Source organism: Scheffersomyces spartinae (genome assembly GCF_019049425.1).
Source record: "Scheffersomyces spartinae strain ARV_011 chromosome Unknown scaffold_1, whole genome shotgun sequence".
Classification (NCBI taxonomy): Eukaryota; Fungi; Ascomycota; class Pichiomycetes; order Serinales; family Debaryomycetaceae; genus Lizanozyma; species Lizanozyma spartinae.
Genome location: NW_025065048.1, coordinates 252,586 through 277,179, shown reverse-complemented (window position 1 = coordinate 277,179; position 24,594 = coordinate 252,586). Strand labels below are relative to the sequence as shown.

General features: G+C 36.7%; 10 protein-coding genes across 10 annotated transcripts; 5 read left to right on the top strand and 5 right to left on the bottom strand.

The window, feature by feature from the left end:
* Positions 1–121: 121 nt before the first annotated feature.
* Positions 122–2,261, bottom strand: KQ657_000118 (uncharacterized protein; the record flags this gene model as incomplete). Its single annotated transcript, XM_043190974.1, has 3 exons — positions 122–601; positions 707–729; positions 1,067–2,261. 3 exons carry the CDS (start codon positions 2,259–2,261, stop codon positions 122–124), a joined length of 1,698 nt encoding a protein of 565 aa, XP_043051651.1.
* A 979-nt stretch (positions 2,262–3,240) lies between these two features.
* On the top strand, positions 3,241–6,117 carry ALA1 (alanine--tRNA ligase; the record flags this gene model as incomplete). The annotated part of the gene is made up of 1 exon (XM_043190973.1): positions 3,241–6,117. The coding sequence occupies one exon, from the start codon at positions 3,241–3,243 to the stop codon at positions 6,115–6,117; it is 2,877 nt and encodes a 958-aa protein (XP_043051650.1).
* Positions 6,118–6,159: 42 nt separating this feature from the next.
* KQ657_000116 (uncharacterized protein) lies at positions 6,160–7,002 on the bottom strand (the record flags this gene model as incomplete). Its single annotated transcript, XM_043190972.1, has 1 exon — positions 6,160–7,002. One exon carries the CDS (start codon positions 7,000–7,002, stop codon positions 6,160–6,162), a length of 843 nt encoding a protein of 280 aa, XP_043051649.1.
* Positions 7,003–8,027: 1,025 nt separating this feature from the next.
* SAL6 (Sal6p) lies at positions 8,028–9,791 on the top strand (the record flags this gene model as incomplete). Its single annotated transcript, XM_043190971.1, has 1 exon — positions 8,028–9,791. One exon carries the CDS (start codon positions 8,028–8,030, stop codon positions 9,789–9,791), a length of 1,764 nt encoding a protein of 587 aa, XP_043051648.1.
* A 592-nt stretch (positions 9,792–10,383) lies between these two features.
* On the bottom strand, positions 10,384–11,799 carry RBF1 (Rbf1p; the record flags this gene model as incomplete). The annotated part of the gene is made up of 1 exon (XM_043190970.1): positions 10,384–11,799. One exon carries the CDS (start codon positions 11,797–11,799, stop codon positions 10,384–10,386), a length of 1,416 nt encoding a protein of 471 aa, XP_043051647.1.
* A 734-nt stretch (positions 11,800–12,533) lies between these two features.
* Positions 12,534–13,601, top strand: RAV2 (Rav2p; the record flags this gene model as incomplete). Its single annotated transcript, XM_043190969.1, has 1 exon — positions 12,534–13,601. The coding sequence occupies one exon, from the start codon at positions 12,534–12,536 to the stop codon at positions 13,599–13,601; it is 1,068 nt and encodes a 355-aa protein (XP_043051646.1).
* Positions 13,602–14,052: 451 nt separating this feature from the next.
* STE23 (metalloendopeptidase) lies at positions 14,053–17,238 on the top strand (the record flags this gene model as incomplete). The annotated part of the gene is made up of 1 exon (XM_043190968.1): positions 14,053–17,238. One exon carries the CDS (start codon positions 14,053–14,055, stop codon positions 17,236–17,238), a length of 3,186 nt encoding a protein of 1,061 aa, XP_043051645.1.
* Positions 17,239–18,947: 1,709 nt separating this feature from the next.
* On the bottom strand, positions 18,948–19,451 carry KQ657_000111 (uncharacterized protein; the record flags this gene model as incomplete). The annotated part of the gene is made up of 1 exon (XM_043190967.1): positions 18,948–19,451. One exon carries the CDS (start codon positions 19,449–19,451, stop codon positions 18,948–18,950), a length of 504 nt encoding a protein of 167 aa, XP_043051644.1.
* A 1,609-nt stretch (positions 19,452–21,060) lies between these two features.
* IPL1 (aurora kinase) lies at positions 21,061–22,341 on the top strand (the record flags this gene model as incomplete). Its single annotated transcript, XM_043190966.1, has 1 exon — positions 21,061–22,341. One exon carries the CDS (start codon positions 21,061–21,063, stop codon positions 22,339–22,341), a length of 1,281 nt encoding a protein of 426 aa, XP_043051643.1.
* An 89-nt stretch (positions 22,342–22,430) lies between these two features.
* KQ657_000109 (deubiquitination module subunit) lies at positions 22,431–24,059 on the bottom strand (the record flags this gene model as incomplete). The annotated part of the gene is made up of 1 exon (XM_043190965.1): positions 22,431–24,059. One exon carries the CDS (start codon positions 24,057–24,059, stop codon positions 22,431–22,433), a length of 1,629 nt encoding a protein of 542 aa, XP_043051642.1.
* Between the last annotated feature and the right edge of the window lie 535 nt (positions 24,060–24,594).

The window sequence follows — 24,594 nt, the reverse complement described above, 5'->3', positions numbered from 1 at the left end:
ACTCCTCATGTTCAACTCAAAGAATTGCCTACGATGAATGGTGCGTTATTTCACATACTTTTGTCTTCGTCTTGATTCATTATCGCGTTTATAGATTAATAAAATTATTTGTTGCTATTTTCTATTGATGTTGTACAAGTTGACGTCCCTTTATAAAATCATCGTATGATAAAGAAGATTTCAACCCATCATATCTAACCAAATCTATCCATCCATCATTAATGCCATTTGTAACAAAATCAGCCGTGGCCGATTTCTTGATCCCCATCAAATCTGCCTTTTGAAGCAAATAATACACTGTAGTTAACTTATCCCATTCTTGTTCTTCAGCAACGCTGGGAAGAAATGTTCCACTGTATGAAGCACCTTGATATATTATATGAATCTTCAAACCATGTTCTCCCACTTTCCAGCTATCCCAGGTCTTTATTGGAGTGAAATTTGCTAGTAAAGTAACATGAACTTTGAGTGAAGGCAATTCTGACTTCCTAATAGGAGGGAATCTTGAATCTTCTAAAGCTGCTGTCAAACTAAACCTTTTGACTCCAGATTCAATAGGTAACTCTTGGAATGTTCCAATACACCCTCTTAATTGGTCATTCTTATTCCATGTTATGAACAATGGCGTTTTAAGGGGCAACCCATCAAGGGTCTCATTAAATGTCTTGAGATACAGGGTCAAAGATATGCACAGTTCATGATTCACCTTGCTATAGAGAGTTTCGAATGCTAAGAAGCAGATTGATTTAGGCGTCATATTTGATAAGCATGGAGAGTTTATGACTGCCTCACCCCCTTAGAAGTTTGCAAGGTTTATAAGACCTCATTCAGTGGAAGCGCCGGTCACTTGAAAGGATCTCGTCGCATTCAAATGTGAATTAAACGAACTGGTACAATATACTTTTATTGAAACTAGTTTCTATATCATATGCTTCTATGTATTACATTTCTGAGTACTTGATACTACCAAAATGGTTCCCTGTGTTGTTGACATGAATGAGGTTTGGGTGGCTGCGAAGAAATCGAGCCCAAGAGATATCATCATCAACAGTTCCAGTGATCTTACAATTTGCAAGATTTAAATGAATCAAGTTGGGACACGGAAACAAATGCCATTCAGCATGAGTGAAAAATCGAGTGAGATAATTACCATTGAGATCAATATGAGTTAATCTTGGTGGGAATTTATGGAGCTTGGAGATGAGATTTCTTGAAATATCAACTTGTTTGAGCTTGTACAAACAAGGATCCAGTAAAAACTTTGTATCAAACAAATGATTCCCCATAATTGACAATTTTGTTAATGACATATATGGGTGAGTAATATCAGCAGCAACATCGTCTTCACCACCATCTATGTCATATCTTTCACCCTGGCAAAAGGAAATAGAGGTGATGTTATTGTTGTCCAATATTAGTTCTCTAAGGTTGGGTAATTTTGTTAGGTTAAAATTATATCTGTTAATTCCTCTTAGGCTATTATTTGATAGGTTTAATACCTCTATTGTTTCCGGGAGATCGATTTGAGCAAGCCAATAATCATCAATATTATTGTATGAAAGATCAACCATTTTTAAGTTAAGCCATAAACTTGTATTCTTTTTAAGCTCAACTTGACTTACTAAACTATTGGCATTAAATAAGTTAATCTTTAAATTTTGAGCACTTAAACGAGGTGGTCCTTCATTATCAGGGAAAATACTAGTAGAAGATTGTTGATTGGGAATATTACTTTCTCTTGATCGCCCCAAACACCTTCTATTGTTGATAGCAAACCAATTCACTCTTATTTCAAGTTGGGAGATTTTGTTGATGAAAGCAGATTCTCGTTCTGAACAATTTTCAATTAACACTAATTGAATATTGAAATCAGCGGTAAGATGGGATATAAACTTATAATACACAAGCATCGTATTGGCATAGTCCATACAATCAAATGGACCTGTGTTGTAAATTATTAGCGATATCAGTTTCGGCTTGATATAGATTTGATGTTTGATAAGGTAATCAAGATCGTCACTTGATAAACATAAGGAATCCACTTCTGCAGTGGTATAGAATTGAGGTAAATTGGTTAGAAAAAGCTTTTGATGGTAATATCTTTCATATAAAGCAATATTTCTAACATTTTGAAAGCTTAAATCATGTTCTTCATTCTTGGATAGTGAGTTGAGCTCAAACATTAGCTCTAATTCATCCTTAGGTATTTGACGGAATACTTGGTGGATCAACTCAGTGGGTAGCTGTGCAAGAATCGACATGATCTATACTGGGAGGGTTGTTATTCAAAGATAAGTAACACTTAAGACTCCACTCTGCCGAAATGCTCCAGGGTTGTCTTATATGATATAATTTGTGATAACCACTATAGTATCGCTCTTTTGGGTGCAAAAATATTAACGGTTACCAGAAATAACAAAAGGCAACGGTAAACGTTCATTATATATTATGACTTTAATGGCCACCATATCCAAAACCTAAATTTGCATATCTTTTTTCTTTGTATTTAAATATAAACTTCACAGGTTTGTATTCTATTGCTTTTTTATTAAAGAGGGGCATCTCGGGACAGCCGTTACTAAATGTTCCATCTTGAATTATGCACGATAGTCAAGTCCTTATCTAAAACACTTATCTACTGTTTACACTCTATCATAACAATACGTGTCTCAGATATCTTATCGTGATATTACTCTTTATATAAGACATATATCTATGGTCATTATTACAATAATCAAATAAACTAATGAGTGTAGTAGCATGTGAGTTGTGTGTTGATATCATAACTGTTATTGCTCTAGACTGAAATTCACTGACAGACCATTATTGTGATACTGCCACACTTTCATAATTGTTGTTATCAAAAAGAAAAAGGAACGACATTTATTAAAGTGATAACCATTTGAGTCATTCACGCTTAGCTTGACTGCGGTGACAATTGATATCATAGGGGACTGGAAGGCGGAATCAAATCTCATTTCTTAACTGTGCGCTCCCGTTTGAGTTTTACACCATTATTGGGATGAGTCAAATCTTCTTTTGTAACCTAAACTCTTTTTTTCAATATCTAAAACCGAAAACTATACCGACGTGTACCTCCCTTCCACTCCAACAAACCAAGTGGAATTAGTAGATAGTACCGGATATCAATTGTGACCAGTCATATATCTGCTTTATAAGTACATGGTAAGAGGACTGCTTTCCAAATTATTAACCAGAAGTCAGTTTAGCCTCAGAAACATGTCATCTGCTGTAACAACACAACAACAGCATCCTTGGAATGCATCAAAGGTTAGACAAACCTTTTTAGATTATTTCACCGAAAAATGTGGTCATAAGTATGTTGCCTCATCTTCTGTTGTTCCTCATAATGATCCTACATTGTTGTTTGCCAATGCTGGTATGAACCAATACAAGCCTATTTTCTTAGGTACTGTTGACCCAAGTAGTGATTTTGCTACTTTAAAGCGTGCAGTTAATTCTCAAAAATGTATTAGAGCTGGTGGTAAACACAATGATTTGGAAGATGTTGGTAGAGATTCATACCATCATACATTCTTTGAAATGTTGGGTAATTGGTCTTTTGGTGATTACTTTAAAAAGGAAGCAATTGGATTTTCTTGGGATTTGTTAACCAATGTATATGGTATTCAAAAGGACCGTTTATATGTCACTTACTTTGGTGGTGATGAAAAGCAAGGTCTTGAGCCAGATTTGGATGCTAAACAATTTTGGTTAGATGTTGGTGTTGATGAAGATCACATTTTACCAGGTGATGCTAAGGATAACTTCTGGGAAATGGGTGACCAAGGTCCATGTGGACCTTGTTCCGAAATTCATTACGATAGAATTGGTGGACGTAATGCTAGCAGTTTGGTTAATGAAGATGATCCTAATGTGTTGGAAGTTTGGAACATTGTGTTCATTCAATACAATAGAGAATCTGATGCAAGCTTGAAGCCTTTGCCTGCTAAACATATTGATACTGGTATGGGTTTTGAAAGATTGGTTTCTGTGTTACAAGATAAATATTCAAACTATGACACTGATGTTTTCGAACCCATCTTTGTTAAAATTAGAGAAATCACTGGTGTTAGACCATACACCGGTAAGTTTGGTGCTGAAGATAGAGATGGTATTGACACTGCTTATAGAGTTATTGCTGATCATGTTAGAACTTTAACTTTTGCCATTGCAGATGGTGGTGTGCCTAACAATGAAGGTCGTGGTTACGTTTTAAGAAGAATTTTGAGAAGAGGGGCTCGTTATGTCCGTAAGTATATGAACTATCCAATTGGTACCTTCTTTTCTCAATTAGTACCTGTTGTTATTGAACAAAACAGCGCAATTTTCCCTGAAATCGAAAAGAATCAAGTTGATTTGAAGGAAATCTTAAACGAAGAAGAAGTTTCTTTTGCTAAGACTTTAGATAGAGGTGAAAAGTTGTTTGAACAATATGCCATTATTGCATCAAAGACCCCAGAACAAACCTTAAGTGGTAAGGACGTGTGGAGATTGTATGATACTTATGGTTTCCCCGTTGATTTAACTCGTTTGATGGCTGAAGAAGCTGATTTGAAAATCGACGAAGCTGGTTTTGAAAAGGCAAAGGAAGAATCAAGAGAGGCTTCCAAGGCTGGAGGAAACAAGGCTAGTGTTGAATTGGTCAAGTTAGATGTCCATGCTTTATCTGAATTGGATTCCAACTCTAAAATCCTGAAGACAGACGATTCATTTAAGTATGGTGTGGAAAACGTAAAGTCAACCATTTTGGCCATTTACAATGGCTCAGAATTTGTTGATACCATTGACAATGAAGAAAAGCAAGTTGGTATTATTTTAGACAAGACCCCATTCTATGCTGAACAAGGTGGTCAAATTTATGACACTGGTAAGATTGTTATTGATGGTAAATCTGAATTCAACGTTACCAACGTTCAAGTTTATGGTGGTTATGTTCTCCACACTGGGTTTTTGATTGAAGGTTCCTTAAGTGTCAATGATTCTGTTATCTCCACATATGATGAATTGAGAAGATGGCCTATTAGAAACAACCACACTGGTACACACGTATTGAACTATGGTTTAAGAGAAGTATTGGGTGATGGTGTTGACCAAAAGGGTTCCCTCGTTGCACCTGAAAAGTTGAGATTTGACTTTAGTCATAAACAAGCTTTAACTCCAAAGGAATTGGAACAAGTTGAAGATATTTGTAATGCATACATCAAGGAAAACAAACAAGTTTTCTACAAGGATGTTTCCTTAGACACTGCCAAAGAAATTACTGGTTTGAGAGCTGTTTTTGGTGAAACTTACCCTGATCCAGTTCGGGTTGTTTCCATCGGTACACCTGTTGAGGATTTAATTTCTGATCCAAAGAATGATGCTTGGAATAAGATTTCTATTGAATTCTGTGGTGGTACTCATGTTTCTAAGACCGGTGAAATCAAAGATTTGGTTATCATTGAAGAAAGTGGTATTGCAAAGGGTATTAGACGTATTGTTGCTGTTAGTGGTAATGAAGCCCATGCTGTTCAAAGAGTTGCTGCTGAATTTGATGAATCATTAGAGAATGCATCCAAATTACCATTTGGACTGGCCAAAGAAGCTAAAGCTAAGGAATTGGGTGTTGCATTAAAGAAATTATCAATTTCTGTTATTTCTAAGGCTAAATTGAATGAAAAATTCACTAGATTGGACAAATCCATTAAGGATGAATTAAAGGCCAAGCAAAAGGAAGAAAGTAAGAAGACATTAGATGCAGTTACTGAATGGTTAAGCGAAAAGGAATCTAAGGATTTCTTTGTTGCTCATATCCCAATTGGTGCTAACGCAAAGGCTATTACTGAAGCCATTAACTTATTGAAGAAACAACATAAGGATAAGTCATTATATTTAATCACTGGTACAGATGACAAGGTTGCTCACGGATGTTATGTTTCAGATGAGGCTATCTCCAAGGGTGTTGATGCTACTGTCTTAGCAAAGGCTGTTACTGAAAAGATTGGTGGTAAAGCTGGTGGTAAGGGTAATGTTGTCCAAGGTATGGGTGATAAACCATCAGGTATTGCTCATGCCATTGAGCAAGTCACCAAGTTGTTTGCTGAGAAGTTATAGAGTACGTCAATAATAATATTTTAGAAATGAATACTTAATTGATTAATTTGGTTCTTGTGTTGATAGTCTATCTTCTTCTAAAGCATTGATTTGCTGTGCATCACCTCCTACGCCTTCAATAATTTGACTAATTAATTGTTCAATATCTTTCTCTGGTACTTCACTATTACCGATGATACTAATGGTATTGATTTTCCATTTTAAATGAGGATAACTACCCAATTTAATGGTACCAATTCCATATTTCTTATCGACATTTTGTTGCAACCCGGTTAAAAACGGAGCCAAACGACTTTCTCCGGTTCGAGTCTTGATATACGATCGGGTAAACCCCAGACTTATGATTCTGGGTTTCAATATTGGTTCTAGACCACTAAGTAACTTTAGAAATAAATGAGGAACACCAGGAAGAATGTATACTTGATTCTCCATTCCAACTATAGGAACCCATAATGAATCATCTACATAATGGGGTTCACAAGTTAAAGGTAAAGTAGCCATACGATTGAAAGCTAGTAGTTGGTTGGTCGTGTGGTTGGCGAAATAGTCCTTACCAATGATTCTATTAATACGATCAACTGTTGGTTGATGAAGAGAAACAGTAGTATTGAAAGCCGTAGCAATAGCTTCATAAGTCACATCATCATGAGTAGAACCAATTCCACCTGAAGTGATAATAATATCACATGATTTTCTTAAATTGTTCAAGCTATCTATGATATCATCCTTATCATCCGAACAAACTATAGTTCTTTTAAGAGGAATGGAAAGGTTATTGAAACAAAATTTAGCAAACTCAAAGGAGTTGATATCGTGGATCTTACCATTGAGAACCTCATCCCCAATAACAAGACATCCGGCATTTCTTATCCTTGGTAGAGTCATAGTAGTGACCAACCTTGTTGCGGAAGTGAGCATTAAAGAAGACAGTTACTGTTTTGGGTTGTGCGAAAGAAGAGAGCGCGATAAACGACAAAAACAACCTTGAGTAATCTCCATACAAACGAATAAATCGCAGTATGAACAATATATATCACAATGCAATAACCACACTACTAGTCACTCGATACAAGATTGATTACGTAACCAACAAAGACAGTATTTGTATCGTTCCATGGCTGTGGCGCTCTACACTGAGATAACGTAAGTGACATGGCTGGATATGTAATGCTGTTCCGGGTGCAAGAGGATATATTCTAATTGCGGATATGGAACATTACCTACTAGGAAGCTTCATCACTTAAAAGAGTTGTATATTGGCTAGATACTCCCAGTTCTTCAAATATGTATACAAATTCTATCCCTGATTTAATTATCCTTTTGCTTCTATTTATCCCGTGACTACATATCGTATCCTCTGAAGGCTACCCACATACAGTATTGCACAAAAAGTAGTATCCACTAAAATCCATACACTAGTCACACTATCGTAAAGCGATAAACTACTACTATCACGAATCGGAGATATTCCGTGTCACTTCACATGGGCCCGCATCAATAAGCTATTGCTAAGGAGACTTAGCTGTAAACTACTAGTGTTAATATTACACTACTGCAAACCGTGTTAACTTTAAACCATCACACTATGTATTACCAAGTTATGTTTCATCATTTAAGCTTTTGTGAAATGGTGCTACCATTAGGTGTGCGAACTACGTTTCCCCCCATCGGCGCCGAATGAGGAGACTTCGTTTGTTTCCAACGGCAAGTTCAAATTTTCGACTTGATAGCTGACAGAACATCGACCACTCCACCTTCGAGTACCAAACAAGCACACCACGATTTCCCCCCCCCTTCCCACCTTTTTCAGCGTCATCATCTGACTGACCTTATTTGTATACCTTAGACGTTAGCCGTCCTTTACTTAGAGCTTTCTTTCCGTTCAACCATTAACTCAGTTGGAGCGTAACATGGGAAACAGCCCGTCAAAAGATGATCCTCTGCCGAATACCCTTAGCATCTCAGTGAACGGTGCTACCGCCAGCACCAATGGCGTATCGTCCTCTTCAACTGGTGAGTTGGAGAGTGACGATCAGGCGCTATCGAAACTGTTGCAGAGATCTCAACATCGTCTGCAGCAAGCCTCAAGAGGTTTGGGTACTTCCTATAAAAGGTCACCCTCATCATCAACCTCGGCTAGTTCCCCTTCATCTGGGAACGCCAAACCAATCAAGATAGACACTAACAGTACTGTTTCTAGAACCACTTCTCGTTCCAAACAAGTTGCTGTGTCTTCTTCTAATAACGCTAACCTTACAGAGGTTACTACTACCACTAATAGTAATGCTAATGCTAATACTCATACCCTATCAGCGGTTACAACTGCTAATTCTGTTGTCACCAGAAATGGTACTGATTCCGATAACAGACCAATCAATCTTGAAATCGATGTTTCAATGGCCAGGTTAATGTGTAGTAATTTTGACTTGGGTTCTTCTGTGGATAGCAATAAATCAACAGCTTCTACTTTTACAAGAAATCCTGGGCATGATGAAGATAGGGATCTGGTTTCTTCTGCTGGGTCCCTTTCTCCTCCAAGATATAAGTCTTCGACAATTGCTACTTCAACAACTAATGTCACTGCCACCTCAACTCCTCCACCTTATTCCACTTCCAAATACCTTAATATTTCATCCTCCAATCATTTGCGTTCCAAGCTTCGTTCTTCATCGTCAAGTAATTCTTCTTCAACTGCTGCGGATTCTCCTCCTTTGATTCCTGTTAGTGCTAATTTAGAAATCGATATTGATGGTATAATTGCCAAATTGTTGGCTATTGGAAATGCAAAACGGACTTCTTTCTCTAGAAAGAATAAGGATGCTTTACCCCTTAGTTCTCATGAATTGAAGTATATTTTAAGCAAATCCAGATCTATTTTCATGGATCAACCTTCATTATTGAAGCTTGCACCTCCAGTTAAGATTGTTGGGGATATCCATGGTCAATTTCATGATTTGATCCGTATTTTCAATGCCTGTGGATATCCTCCCTATACTAATTACCTTTTCCTTGGTGATTATGTGGATAGAGGTTATAGATCATTGGAAACTATTATCTTATTACTTTGTTACAAGATTAAGTATCCTGAGAACTTTTTCATGTTACGTGGTAACCATGAATCTGCAAATATTACCAAGATTTATGGGTTTTACGATGAATGCAAACGAAGATTACCCACAACTGCTGGAAGTCCGAAAATGTGGAAATCTTTTATTGATGTTTTCAATACTTTACCATTTGCTGCAACGATCAACGACAAGATCTTTTGTATTCATGGTGGATTATCACCAGATTTGAAAGATTTAAGACAAATTGAAAATATTAAACGTCCTACTGATATTCCTGATCGAGGATTATTGGCAGATTTGCTTTGGTCTGATCCTGATCCTACAGTTAAGGGTTTCTCTTTAACATCATGGCCTCCGAATGATAGAGGAGTTTCATACTGTTTTGGAAGGAAACACGTTGATCATTTCTGTCAGCAGTTTAATATGGATTTGATTGTTCGTGGTCATATGGTTGTTGAAGATGGATATGAATTCTTCAACAAACGGAAATTGGTTACTGTGTTTTCTGCTCCCAACTATTGCGGTGAATTTAATAACTTTGGTGCAGTAATGAGTGTTAACAATTCTTTACGTTGTTCCTTTGAACTTATCAAACCCCAACAATAATATTGCTATTATTGTTAGTAGCATTTTTTTTAATTAGCGTTCTGAAGAAGCCAACTGAACTGGAATAGAAGAAGAATGTTCAAAGAACTGTTACTGTCTTTCATATGATTGGCTATGACCTTTATGTGAAAGTGGTATATTTTATTTCTATGGATATTTATCTGATTTTATCTTCTTATTCAGAATCTTTGTTAATGGTTTTCTATTGGTTATCTTATTATATTTTATTATATTTTATTTTATTTTATCTTATTCTAATTTTTTTATATTTACTTATGGTGCTTCCAAGGATGTCGCCTATGTCGTATCTAGTGTCGTTCATTATTATACCAAGATTTTTATATATGTCTACAATACATGTTTTATACTTACATTGAGTTATTATAGTAGTAGATATAACGTTATATAAATGAAGGCAAGGTTGTATACAATATAGTTCATATTCTTTTTTTTGGGATTTTTTTATATTTGGACAAACAACGAATGATTGAAGCAACTGTGATTTAAATAAAACATTAGCAGAAAAACGTATTAGGAAAAATAATTATAATAGTACAATTCATGGTTTGTTGGTGGAGTCTAATGTTCAAGTTTATTGAACACCATGAGCATGATCGTGGTCTTGAACACTTGGATCAACGTTTGGGTCAATACTTGGGTCAACCAGGGTTCCAGAATTTGGATGAGCGGATGCTATGGCTGCCATTACTGAAACATCACGTTGAGGTTGATGGTGAACATCAACATGGTGATGTTGCATTTGAGGCATGTATTGATGATGTCTCAAACTGGCAATTTCTTGTTCATATTGTTGATTGGCAGCTGCTTGTTGAACGTTAACATCATGAGGCATTTGATGTCCAAGAGCTTGTTGACCGCCTTGAGTGTCTTGGTTGGGTGCACCACCAGCACGATGCAAGGGTTTTTCAACTAAGGTTCTTGATCTATATTTTTTAGACTTCTTACCTAAAGCACCTCTTGGAGGTTCAGGTGGATGATTGTGAACAGGATTAATCATTCTCAAAATCCAAGTTTCTCCAGTGTTGTAACCATCATCACCACCATTACCATATTCACCCAATTTATCATCTAACCCATCGTCCTTCTTGGTATTCTTCTTATCACTCTTTTCAGTGGGGTACAAATTGGCAACTAATCTATAACCACACTTGTTTCTCTTGGTATAAGCAACTCTTTGTCTCTTACTAGCATCCTTAACAGTGGTTCTAAACAGTCCAGATCTTTCACATTGAAAGTAAACAGCTTTAGGTTTGGAAGAATTGATAACAATCTTACATTGTTCTTCTTCATATAAATCGGTCTTGACATATCTAACCATTTCTGCCTTACTTCTAAATGTCTTGATCATTTCATTCTCAGTGTATCTTGATTGTAAGATAGAATCAGGATCAAATTCTTCAAGAGGAACATTAGCAACTGCTTGTTGCAAATGTTGATGAACAACACCTTGAACACCACCTTGATGTTGAGCTTGTTGTTGCATTTGTTGAACAGCTTGTTGTTGTTGTAATTGATGCTGTTGTAAATGAGCAGCTGCAGCTTGTTCTTGTTGCTGTTGTAATTGATATTGATATTGAGCAGCATATTGTTGACGTTGCAATTGTTGTTGTAATTGATAAGGGTCCTGTTGAGCATGCTGATGTTGATGTTGTTGTAAGGCAGCAGAAGCAGATTGGTAGGCCAGGTATTGATCATCCATTGGACCACCATAACCCACAACGGCAGCAGCAGCAGCAGCAGCAGCAGCGGTAGTTGGATCAACATCACCTTGTAAATGATGAGGATGACCTCCATAGTGTTGTTGAGGGTGCGCTTGTACATGATGAACTTGATCACCTTGATGGTGTACTTGACCATGTAAACCGTTATCGGAGCCACCACCAACACCCACAGCAGCAGCAGCAGCAGCTACTGAAGAAGTAGTATCATAGTAGGCTGGAGCATTACCTACTGCCGTACGGTCACTTGTAGTGGAAGGGCCCAGCATATCAAAAGGTTAATAGAAGAAAGTAAGTTAATCTTGTTGTTGTTGTTTTGATTTTGTTGATAATCAAAACAGAAAAAATATATGAAGCACCAAGGAAAAAGGGTAATCAACAAGGGGAAGCTTCGACTAGAACGTTGAGCAATGTTACTCAAGTCTGAATAGAACTCAAGATGTAAATGTTTATAAAAGGTTGAACGTATTGATGATATGATACGCGTATTAACAGTTAGCAGCGGGTGTCTAACACTAACAAGATAAAAGAAAATTGGGATTGGAGTGTTTTGCCTTCAGATCCAAGTCTAGGATGGAGGAGGATCACTAATGAATGTCTTTGATGAAGACCGAACAGCTAGTCTGTGGTTGCAAATCAGTTTACCTTGTACACCGAGTTGTGTATATTGAGGCAAACTATATAAAGGCCAGAAAACACTCTTAAACTGTGTTTTGTTTGTTGTGGTTATGTGTAGTATCAGCAAAATTTTTCTTTTATTCGACACAGGATGGGGATAAGTTGGTGATAATAGATGAGTTTCCAGTTTTGGTCGTGTACAGGAGAGGGCCAGTCCTTTTACACCAATAGAAACAACTTGAAACCATGTACAGGTCAATAAGTTTGTGGTCGTGTATATACTTACCTCTTTAGGAATCATGGAGTAACCCCACATAGGTTCTGTTTCGTAGTACTATAGGTACATACATTATTACATAATAGTAGTGACAATATTAACTTGATTATGTCTATTACCCAAGTTCAAGCTGACGCAGCTGTGAAAGAACGACAGTGGTATCTTTCTCGAATAGTTAATCCAGAGCTCGGTAACGTTACAGAAACTCTTACCATATGTCATAACTTACTAGTGTTTAATTCTCCACAAGAACCTAATGCAGCTGAATGTATTGAACGGGGTCCAAGTATAAAACTTCCAGTGTCTTCTAATAAGCTGGAAATCTTAAAGGGGATATTGGTTCGTGATGGACCTCATATCATAAGCTTAACTATGATTTTAAAGGAAAAATCATTCAATAAATATGTTACCAAATTAACATTGATAGAACCAATTGAATTACCACAAATAGCTTTAGCCATTAAATGCATAAAAGATGCTTTGAATCAGCTTACAAATGCAATTCATTGTTTGGACCTTTCAATTATGGCTTCAGTATTAGCACAAATTAAAAGAGCTAAAGACTCTTTAAACTTGTTAACAGACACTTCATTAGCATTCCCATTTCATGCAATGCCGGCATCCAAATTCTCTCCAGAATTACCCAATGAACATGTGGCAGTGGATATCTACGTTAACCAACAAGAAATTTGTGTTGATTTAAAACGGCTACACAAGATCACCGTGAAACCATGGGGAGACATCAACCCTGTTACTGGGAAATCTTATGTTGATATGCTTCGAGATGAAATGAAGATATCCACTTCCAGTGATATTTCTCAACTACAGAAGGAAGTTGAAGCCAAGTTCACCCATACACATACAACCAAACATTCTTCAGAAACATCGTCATCTTCCTTCATAGCAGGAACAAGCATTCCATTACCAAATAATAGTAATAATAATAATGTAGAATCGTCTTCTTCACTGGCTTCATTCTTCCTGTCGTTACTCAATCGATACACTCCAATGGACTATGTTACCAAATGTATCACATATAATGATTCAGTGGTTATGGTTAACAATAAGATTGAGGTTCTGTCATTGGATCCTGTTGTTGTTTCTGTGTTCACAAAGCTTGATTCGCTTGAATACTTGATTGGCAACTATATGCTGAATTTGGAGAGTCTCAATTGAATTAGACTCACATTAGTATCATAGCACTGAATAACGTTACCTTGTACCTTAGTAGCTTATACTGGTAGTGTCCTTGGCCATTTATTGATTTCATTCCCCATACGGTGGTGTCACATAAGCTTTTGGTCCAAGGTTCAATTTTGGTACTGTATCTGTGTAGAGTGAGCTTACCTCGGACCCCGATTTAAATGCTTTCTCATGCCTCCACGATTCTTTTAATCTTCACGTATAAATACAAGTGAACCAATTTTGGAGCTTTAGTGGTTATCGCTTATACCCCAAAGTAGAATACAATCAGCTATATTTGAGGAGTCTTCTTGTGTTTATGGATAAATGGTGGCTTTTCCTCTTAGTTCGCCATTTGATGTTCTTCTCCTGTGTATTTCAAAGTACTAAAATCTTCCACACTGCTTTTATTCTTTCAACTCAAAGATTCTTTTCCACAACCACCATGACTTCAGCAGCTGCGTATCTGGTATTGGCAAGCGAGAATTCTATCAACAAACCCGTACTAGATGATCGTCAATATCGGTATATCAAGTTGAATAAGAATGGTCTCAAAGTATTATTAATCAACGATCCCGCCACTGATAAAGCAGCGGCTGCTTTAGATGTTCATGTGGGCTCCTTTGCTGATAAAGAGTATGATATCCATGGATTAGCCCATTTCTGTGAACATTTGTTGTTCATGGGAACTGAAAAGTACCCTAAAGAGAATGAATATTCTAGTTATTTGGCCCATCATCTGGGACATTCTAATGCCTTTACCGCTTCAGAACACACAAACTATTTTTTTGAATTAAGTAGTGATCATTTGGAAGGAGCTTTGGATAGATTCTCCCAGTTCTTTATTAGTCCCTTGTTTAGTCCAAGTTGTAAAGAGAGAGAAATTAAAGCTGTGGACTCAGAAAACAAAAAGAATTTGCAAAGTGATGTATGGAGATTATACCAATTAGATAAACTGTTATCCAATAAGAAGCATCCTTATAATTCCTTTCTGACAGGGAATTATGAAACATTGCATGAGATTCCTCTAAGTGAAGGCCGTAATGTTAGAGATGTGCTTTTAGATTTTTATGAACTGCACTATCTGGCCAATTTGATGAGCTTGGTCATTTTGGGTACTCAAGATTTGGATACTTTAACCAAATGGGCCGTGGAAAAGTTTGAAGATATTCCAAATAAAGACTTCCCTGCTCCAAATTATAATGGAGAAGCACTTTTTACTAAAGATCAATTATCAAAACTTATTCAGGCAAAACCCATCATGGATACTCACAAATTGGAAGTAGTGTTTTTGATCCCAGATGATCAGGATAAGTATTGGGATAGTAAACCTTCAAGATACCTTTCACATTTATTGGGTCATGAAAGTGAAGGTTCATTATTATATTTCCTTAAGAATAAATTAAATTGGGTTAATGGACTTTCTGCTGGGAATATGAAAGTATGTCAAGGTACTTCATTGTTTTATGCTGAATTTGAAATGACTCCACAAGGTTTAAACAATTGGCAACAAATCTTGGTCCATTTGTTTGAGTATTTGAAATTGGTTTGTACTGAAACTGACCCTCAACAATGGTTATTTGCTGAGTTGGCAAATATGTCTGAAATTAACTTCAAATTCAGACAAAAACAAGCGGCATCTAAAACTGTTTCACTGTTGGCTAAATCCTTATGGAAGTTTGGTGATTTAGTTCCAAGTAATCACATTTTGGATGAAACAATATTAAGAGAATTTGATGCTGATAAAATCAGAGAATATGCAAGTTATTTCACAGCTGATAATTTTAGAGCTGTTTTGACTTCCCAAACTTTAGAAGATTTAGATTCCAAGGAAAGATGGTATGGTACTGAATATTCATATAAAGATTTACCTTCTGAATTGGTTACCAAAATCCGTGGTGTTGAAGTCAATGACAATTTCCATTTGCCTATACCTAATGAATTTATTCCAGAAAACTTTGAAGTGAAAAAGAGGAAAGTTGATACGCCCACACGGCATCCGTTTGTAATCGAAGATAACAATAAATTCCAAATTTGGTTCAAGCAAGATGATCAATTTGAAGTCCCCAAGGGTACCATTGAATTATTCTTCCATCTACCACCTTCTAACAATGATCCTGTTAGTTGGTTATACACCATTTTATACTGTCAATTGATAGAAGATTCGTTGGATAACATCCATTACTATGCTTCTATTGTTGGTTTAGGATTTCTGTTAAGACCTTGGAGAGATGGATTTGTGTTGAAAGTTCATGGGTACAATGATAAATTGCCTCTCTTGTTATATAAAGTCATTGACAAGATGATTGAGGAATTCACGCCAAAAAAGGATAGATTTGAGCTGATTAAATTCAAGGTTTCTCAGGCATTAAAGAACTCTGGGTTTGAAGTGCCATATGCTCAAATTGGAAACCACTTTCTCACTTTGGTAAATGACAAAACATATACTTCTCCTGAGAAAATTGAGGCATTGGAATCAGAAGTTACCTTTGATGGATTGGTGGAGTTTGCTTCTAAGAAGCTTTATTCACAAGGTATGTTTACCGAAGGTCTTATTTTGGGTAATTTTGGTATTGATGATGCCAGAAATATCTCAGGTGTTGTTTCAAAGAAATTGGAACGGTTTGACAAGATTGCCTCAACTTCTGAAGAAATTGAATCTTTAATCAAACTTCAAACTCACACATTACCTGAAGGTGAAATAGTAAGATTTGAAGAGTTTTTACCCGATGAGAATAATATTAACTCTTGCATTGAGTACTATTATCAAATTGACTCAACGTTGTTAAACAATGATAAACTTAAAATTCTTGATGATTTACTTGCAACAATTATCCATGAACCATGTTTCAATCAATTGAGAACAAAGGAACAATTGGGATATGTTGTTTTTAGTGGAGTCAGATCAACAAGAACTACTTTAGGATTCCGTATTTTGATCCAAAGTGAACGTGAAACCGATTATTTGGAATATCGTATTGAAGAATTTTTAACAGTTATTTTTAACCGCTATGTTAATGAAGTCATGACTGATGATGATTTTCATAAATTTAAACAGGCCTTGAAGGATAAGAAATTGACCAAGTTGAAAAACTTGAGTGAGGAGTTTGGAAGATTCTGGAATGGTATAACTGATGGTTATCTTGATTTTGAAAGTCGTTGGAGGCATGTTGATTTGTTGCTGACGATTACCAGAACTGATTTCGTTGATTTTTACAATAATGTAATTTTAAAATCCAACAAACCAAAGCTTATTGTTCATTTGAAACTGCACAAACCTCCAAAGGTTACGGAATTGAAACAAGTTCAAAGTTCCATCCATAACTTTGTTTTCCGTAGAGGTCTTGAATACAACGATGTGGAGTTGAACAAAATCATTGATGAAAGCTTGAGTGATCATTCTGAGCTTTCAGTAAAAGTTGCAAAACAACTTGGTGATGAGTCATTGAGTGACGATATCCTCTCTACATTAAAGTCTGAGCTTGTTACTCCTGTGCCAGTGAAATACCCTCAAGGCAAATTAGTTGCATCTCATTGGGATTTCAAGGCCACCTACGCTAAGGGTGGCATTCCCAAGGCAATTGCACCATTAAGCAGTTTCTATTATCTCGAATCAGATGCTCATTTATAGATAATAACTAGATATATTTTTTTTAGATTAAATTATCTTATTATCTCCTTAAATCTGACCTGTCACATCTGAAGTGTTTTTTGTGTCTATACCTGATTGTAATTTCTATGACGAATTCTCCTTCTCCCTTTAAGCTCCAGACTGCAATTACCCAAGGTAGAATCAACCCTAGTACTATTTGCCCCAATAAATAAATCGAGGATTCGAATTTGAAACAACTGAGGGTAATAGCTTGACATGTAAGCATCGATAAACATAAAATCTTGGATTGTGGACATGGGGATACAGGAACTTTAGAAAATACATTGGCTGTGATAATATTAGTAAAGGTAGTTAAAAGTAAGATCAAGATATAGAAAGTACTTTGAGGGGATTCTATCATCCTTATAGGTACCAATGGCTGCAAAACCACTACTTAATAGGCACTCTTAATACAGTATTACACGACTTCAATGCACCCTAACACCAATAAAAGCAATAATAGTAATAGTTATTAGCAAAGAGTATATCCCTTTTTTTAGTGTGGTTTCGTCTGGTATTATTGTGGAATTCAGATTTATAAAGATTATTACTTATCTTGGTCAAGGTTAGATTGGTCTTAAGATCCTCCTTGCGAATTACATTACCGTTTTAGGCAGGCTCACTATGATCTCTCATATTTCCATCAGTTTCACATGATACATGTAAATCCAAATTGTCTGCTTCAAATAAGGGACAGATCACGTAACGCATATACTGCGTCAAATGAACATACAGGTCTTCAGTTGACCAATTGCAAATGAGACCGAGTATCATTCAATTGGATACTACAAACATTTATTAGTTAGTTGGCCGTAGATAGTATTCTGTATGGAACTTTGAATTTCTCTTTTGTAGAAGTTAAACGTAAGTAGTTAAGAATCTTTAAGTTAATCTCCAGAGGAAACCCCACAATGAATTAGACGAAAGGCAAAACAAACCCAAGACAGACAAGAACACCTATCTACTTTAAGAAATGTGTCTGATTTTAAATTTTTGACTCCTTGAAACGGTGACCGTACATACACAATAAAACACGACTACAAAGAAGTAGACAATATATGTCACTTTTGATTTTCATGCAATCCAATACGATCACACATTACACTGTATATTATTATTAGTATATATACAGTGTTGGATACTGAAAACCAATGTACGTAACCTAAGGGCACCACTTCTTACCAACATCACATGAGACCATGCGATGTTTATTTAGCCACTTTGGGAATGTAATAGCTTTATTTTTCTCAGGGAGCCTCTCCAGATGTGTGATAACCGTGACCCACACTAACAATACACCTAAGACCTAAGACATTGTTTCCTAACCTCCTTCCTGGCCCCTGATAAAAGTCAGTTGCCTCCACAATTCGGGATATCGAGGCCGATCAAAACAACTATCCTTTCTTGCGTGAAAGGTGACAAGGATAAAACCAATTTCTACAAGTTTAAGTTTGTATTAGATATTAAAAATTAATGAAGGGAATAAAGATAGTTACTAATATTGAAGCATAGGGTAGAGCATGGTCAACAAATTAACAAACAAACAAACCAAAAAAAAATTAAAGCTGTAAGCATAAAAGAAGAAGAATTATTAATATAATAGTAAGAAATGACCAACCTGCTAACAATTGCTTTGTACCGAACCCTGTAGCAGGAAATTTACCATCAGCTATCAGAATGCATAACCTCTAGTTCTTGACTGATTGTGACTTTCTAAACTTATCCACAAACTTCTTGAAGAATGCATGTTTCTTAGTGGCTTGTTCCACAGTCTTTTCATCAGCAGGCTTAGTTTCTTCCTTAGGTGATTCTTCAGTAGCTTCAGTTTCAGTAGCTTCAGTTTCAGCAACAGGTGCTGCAACTTCTTCTTCAGCTGCAGTTTCCGTAACAGGTTCTGCGACAGTTACTGGTTCAGCATCAACAGGAGCAACGTCTTCAACAACTGGTTCAACTGGTTCAACTGGTGCAACAACTTCAGGTTCAATGGTTTCTACAGGAGCTTCTTCAACAGTTGGTTCAGCGTCTGCTTCAGTGGATGCGGGAACAACTTCTTCGGTTTCCTTAGCAACTGGAGTAGTGGTTTCTTCTTCAGTCTTAGTTTCTGGTTGTTCTTCAACTTGCTTGGAGATTTCCTTAGCTTCCTTGTCGTGGAAGACCTTTGATACTCTCTTGACTCTGTCCTTGATACCCATGATAATGATTTGTTAGAATAGTTACAATAAAATTATAAAATATTTAGATACAAAGGGAACGAATAATATTAACGAACAGAATAGAAAAGGGCATACCTCGATATTTATACTCTCGTGACCTGGCTTATTTATTAGCCACCTTTATCATGCCAACGCCGCCCCTGTTACCTCCAGTAGCCCTAGCACCACCTACTACATCAAGTCTGCAAATTCTGCAAATGACTGTCTGCAAACTCCTCCCCAGAAGCGACATTGAGCCAAAAATAAGTCGGAATGGTGTCATTACGAGGATGCGGCAGTCACACAAAAGTCTAAAAGTGACAACAAACAAACAAACATTTTAAAAAATAATAACAAGAATACAGACATCTGACAACAAACGTTAGACTTTATATGCCGGAAACAAGCGCGAATATATGCATCTGAGCCCAGACCTAGAATCTTTGTTGCTGTTCCATGTTTGTGTAATATTGGTTATCTTTGTTGCTAGGGTGTTTGAGATGTGGCAACCTTGTACTAGTTTATAGTCAATGTAACTCAGATGACTTATAATTCCAGAATGCGTGACAACCGATCAATAGCCCTCAAATCTTTCGGGTATATTGTTTGAAAAGATGGATTTCTTTATTATTTTAAGCTTAGAGCTTATTTTCTTAGCGCGTTTTAAGATCAAGCCATATGAACGGCTGGTGCGGCTCTTTTTGTGCTCTGCCGACACAGTATTGCATGCCATAACATATAGGTTCTTCGGGTAGCATAGAAATTTTTTCAAAGGGTAGCAGAACACGAAAAGGGTAGCGCAGACCATCGAGTCATGTTGTAAACTTGAAGCATACTTTGAAATGACTACAGACAGGGAAGTATAAGGAGTTTATTTGAGTCATTTATGCTACGTGATCTTTGCCATATTACCATTAGCCTCTAAGAAAAAGGGAATTTGAAAATCAATGTCGTGTCTTCTTTTTAGTATATTTTATTTTTGCATCCATACATCTCTCGGCAAAAGAGTATGACCAAACTTGAAATAGCGAGATAAATTTCGATAAAAATACCCAATCGGAAACTCTAGCTTATGGCGACAGATAAAAGACTACAAAAAAGATTATGATGTCGTAATTACATATGACGACGGAAGAGAAGGTTTTTTTTGGAAGGAAATATTTGCGTACTTAATTATAGTGTTAGACGAAGCTTCTAGCATATAAATCAGACAATTCATGTCTCTAAAGTTATCTTGACCTGCCTTTGAAAGACGGAAGTAACGTATTTGAATTCCTACTATCTGTCATCGCACAAAGAAGTAATCCTTTTAAGATGTTAAACATCGATTCCAAGGGAACATCATTCTCAATAGGGAAAAGTATAAAGCACCATTTCTTAAAATTTACCCAGAATGTGATTCGAGACGATTTAAGTACCTTAATATAAACAGTATGTTAACGCCTAAGTAAAAGCATGCAAAATAAATAATACATAATCCATTACGTAATCACACGACATTACTGGTATATAATTAAGTAAGCATTAGAATTATGAAGTTTATGTTTTTGTTTTTGCACATTGATCACCACCGTTGGCATCACAAGAGAGTTTCTTCCATAACATAGGCATGTCAGTTTCATCGTTATCAAGTCTTGAAAGCAGAATAAAGAAGCTTTCTGAATCTTTATCTCATGATCATACACCAGGGTCTAAATCTCGTTCACTTCGAAAGCCTTTATCAACATTTGTAATAAACACTTACGATAATAATCAGAAGAAAGTGAATAAAAGACCATCTCAATCATCATCCCATGGCAACCATGGAACTCCCAAGTTGAATTCCCGTGCTCAAAGACATACAGATATTGGCCCCTCCACAAGATTTTCCACTAGTGCTAGTAATAATGGTCCTGGCAGTATATCACGGTTACATCTTTCATCAAGTGTGCCATCTTCACCAATCTCTCAATATCCCATCCCACCATCATTAGAATTGTCAATTAAAGATTTTGAGGTTGGTAAACCTCTTGGAAGAGGCAAGTTAGGCCGAGTCTATTGTTGTAGACATATTGGTTCTAATTATGTGTGTGCTTTAAAAGTCATGTCCAAAGAACAACTCACTTCCCAAGGATTAGAGTTGAATCTTCGTAGAGAAATAGAAATTAGCAGAAATTTGGTGCATCCTAAGCTTTGTCGATTACTTTCCTTTTTCCATGATGATGATAACGTTTACTTGGTTATTGAATATGCCGTAGGTGGAGAATTATATTATTCATTGAAAAAGCAAGGTCTGTTCAATAATCCACAAGCTTCAAATTATACATTCCAACTCACACAGGCGCTTATCTACCTTCGTCTGAAGGGAGTGGTACATAGAGATATCAAACCAGAGAATATTCTTGTTACTGAAGGTAACAATATAAAGTTATCAGATTTCGGCTGGTCCGTCAAATTATCATCATCAAAAGCTGATTCTACTTTAAATGAATCAAGACCCCCCAAGAGACTGCTTCTTGGCAACTCGCACAAACCATCGCTTCTTCCAACTTCTGCGAAACCTCAAAATAAGAGACACACTCTCTGTGGAACTTTAGATTATTTACCTCCAGAAATGATTGAATCTAAGGTCCATGATGCTCAGGTGGATAACTGGGCTCTAGGAGTATTAATCTACGAAATGCTTGTGGGGAAACCACCTTTCGAAGAAGCAGATAAGGGTGACACTTACAAAAGAATAGTAAATATAGATGTGAGGTACCCTGATTATTTAGATCCATTGGCAAAGGATTTGATTGGTTCTTTGCTTCAGAAGATCCCATCCGAGAGGCTACTGTTGACTAAAGTGATGTCACATCCATGGATTGTTAGGTACAAACCTCAATGGAAGCAATACAGCTTGCCTCATTAATATTTATTGCATTTATATAACGTTGTAAAGAGAGTGCATAATGGTAAAAGTAATTATACAAATAGAAGGAAAGGAAAAAATACATATACTTAGTTCGATATCAGACTTGCTTGAACACGTTGCCCAGTCGTCTTCAGAGATTCACCAGATGGTGCTTGGTTTGTTGCTGCTGCGGCTGCTTGAGCTCTTTGGGCTTGAAGTTTACGCATGGCCAACATTTGTTGTTGTTGTTGTTGTTGTTGTTCTTGGAGCTTTAACATTTGCTCTTGAAACTGCTTCTGCTGTTGATTGTTGAACTGAGCTGATAAGATAATAGCTCTAGATGGAGCTCTAACTTGGTACATTTCACCTGAAATAGTACTATAAGCTTGGGTTTCACAATCAGGATTCTGTGATGGAGCATCAACATTTATCAAAGCACAACGTCCTTGTAAACCTCCAATTGATCCACTAATAGCTTGCGTTGCTAAGGTTGAGTCTGAATTAGCACTGTTAGAATTGGAAGAAGTACTTCCACTAGTTATTAACGCATTAGCATACGCTTCTCTTCTGTTTAAAAACCGATGTCTATACCTCATAGGCATGATAATTTTCCTTTCCAAGGGCATAGGATTATTCTTAGATAACCCTTCCAATACCAAATGGGTTTCTTCATCAGGATCTAATACTTTATTGAATGTATGACCATTAGATCCATCACCAGAATGGAAAGCAGCATTCTCCCGTCTTTGAATAGCAAGAGCATTTGTAGCAGCAATTTTAGCCTGGTTCATCTTTTGATATTGTTGAAGTAAAACATCATAAGGTGCACTTCTACCTAAAACGGCTCTTTTAGCTCCCATGGAATGGGTTTTACATGTTAATGAACGAGCGCAAAAACCTCCACCTGGTAAAGCAACACCACATTGTCTTTCGACATCCACCGGCCCTTTTACCTTTGAAGGAGGTTTGGGCTTGGCCGGTTTCTTCTTCTTAGTTGGTGTTTGAGACAGATTCGCAGCCGCATTCGCAGCCGCAGCAGCTCTAGCAGCAGCCGCAGCAGCAGCATTTGCTGCTTCCTTTTCCTTCTGAGTTTGTGATTTCTTGTACTTTTTCTTAGGTCTTGTTGCCGTAGAAGTGGAAGCAGAACTTGCACTTGGCGCTGGAGATTCTGTAACTGGTACTGAGTCTGAAAATGGAGTTGAGTTCCTACTCGAATTAACAGAGGAAATATCACCATCATCGAGTAAATGTTTCCGTTTTCTTTTCATTTGTTTTGTAGATGTATTAGTAGTAGTGGAATCATTATCATCATTGGCTGTAGAAGCATGATGAGAAGCTGTATTAGCAGCAACGTTAGCCTTCTTCTTTTGTCTCATTTCTAAACACTTTTTATAATGAGATTTCAAACTGGCTTCTCCAATAGGTCTCTGACAACTGGTACAGATCTTGTACTTGATATTAGTTTGCAAATAGGAAACGTCAGGAATGGAATTATCAACAAAAATTCCTCTGTTTTCTTTATTATCTATGAATTTATCAGGGTTGACCCTGGTTTCCACTTTCTTATCCAAGTAGACTCCAAACTCTTTCCAAACAATCTTATTACTATTATTATTATTATTATTATTGCTACCGTACTTCTTGAACTCAGCAGTAACAGAACTTTTGCTAATACAATCAAGGGATCTAACACTAGCCAAAGTTATCACCCGTTGTTGTAGTCTACTCTTGGACATATGTGTATCTGATTCCAACTCTAAGCTGTGTATAATATAAGCACAGCCCTTCACTAATAGCACCCACTAACGCCAAGTTCCCCACTATATATATACACTTTCTGTTGTATATATATGAATGTATTCGTATAGTTATTAATCAAGTACTACCAGCCGATGATGAACAAAAACAATCTTAAACCTCCTCAATACTCTAAGCTATCGACTAAACTTTCGTGAATCCTCCTTCACTGATAAACTTCACTACTCGGAATGGCCAACCTAAACTCCGACACAATACTAAGATTTCCTTGAAACCTTGGAGTATATATTATAGTGCTATTTCGTATCAGTACCAGTCATGATGCAAGTACTGGTAATATTTAGGTCGTCTACACTCTCTACCAACCGCGCTACCATTAAAGATAGGAAAAAGCAGAACTATCGTGTGTGCTACAAAAAGTCTCGAGCCTCACAGCTGTTCTCGGTTCCACTCCAGATTTTGCAGCAATTGATTGCAACAAATTTATTATATATTCTCTCATATTTGACCAGT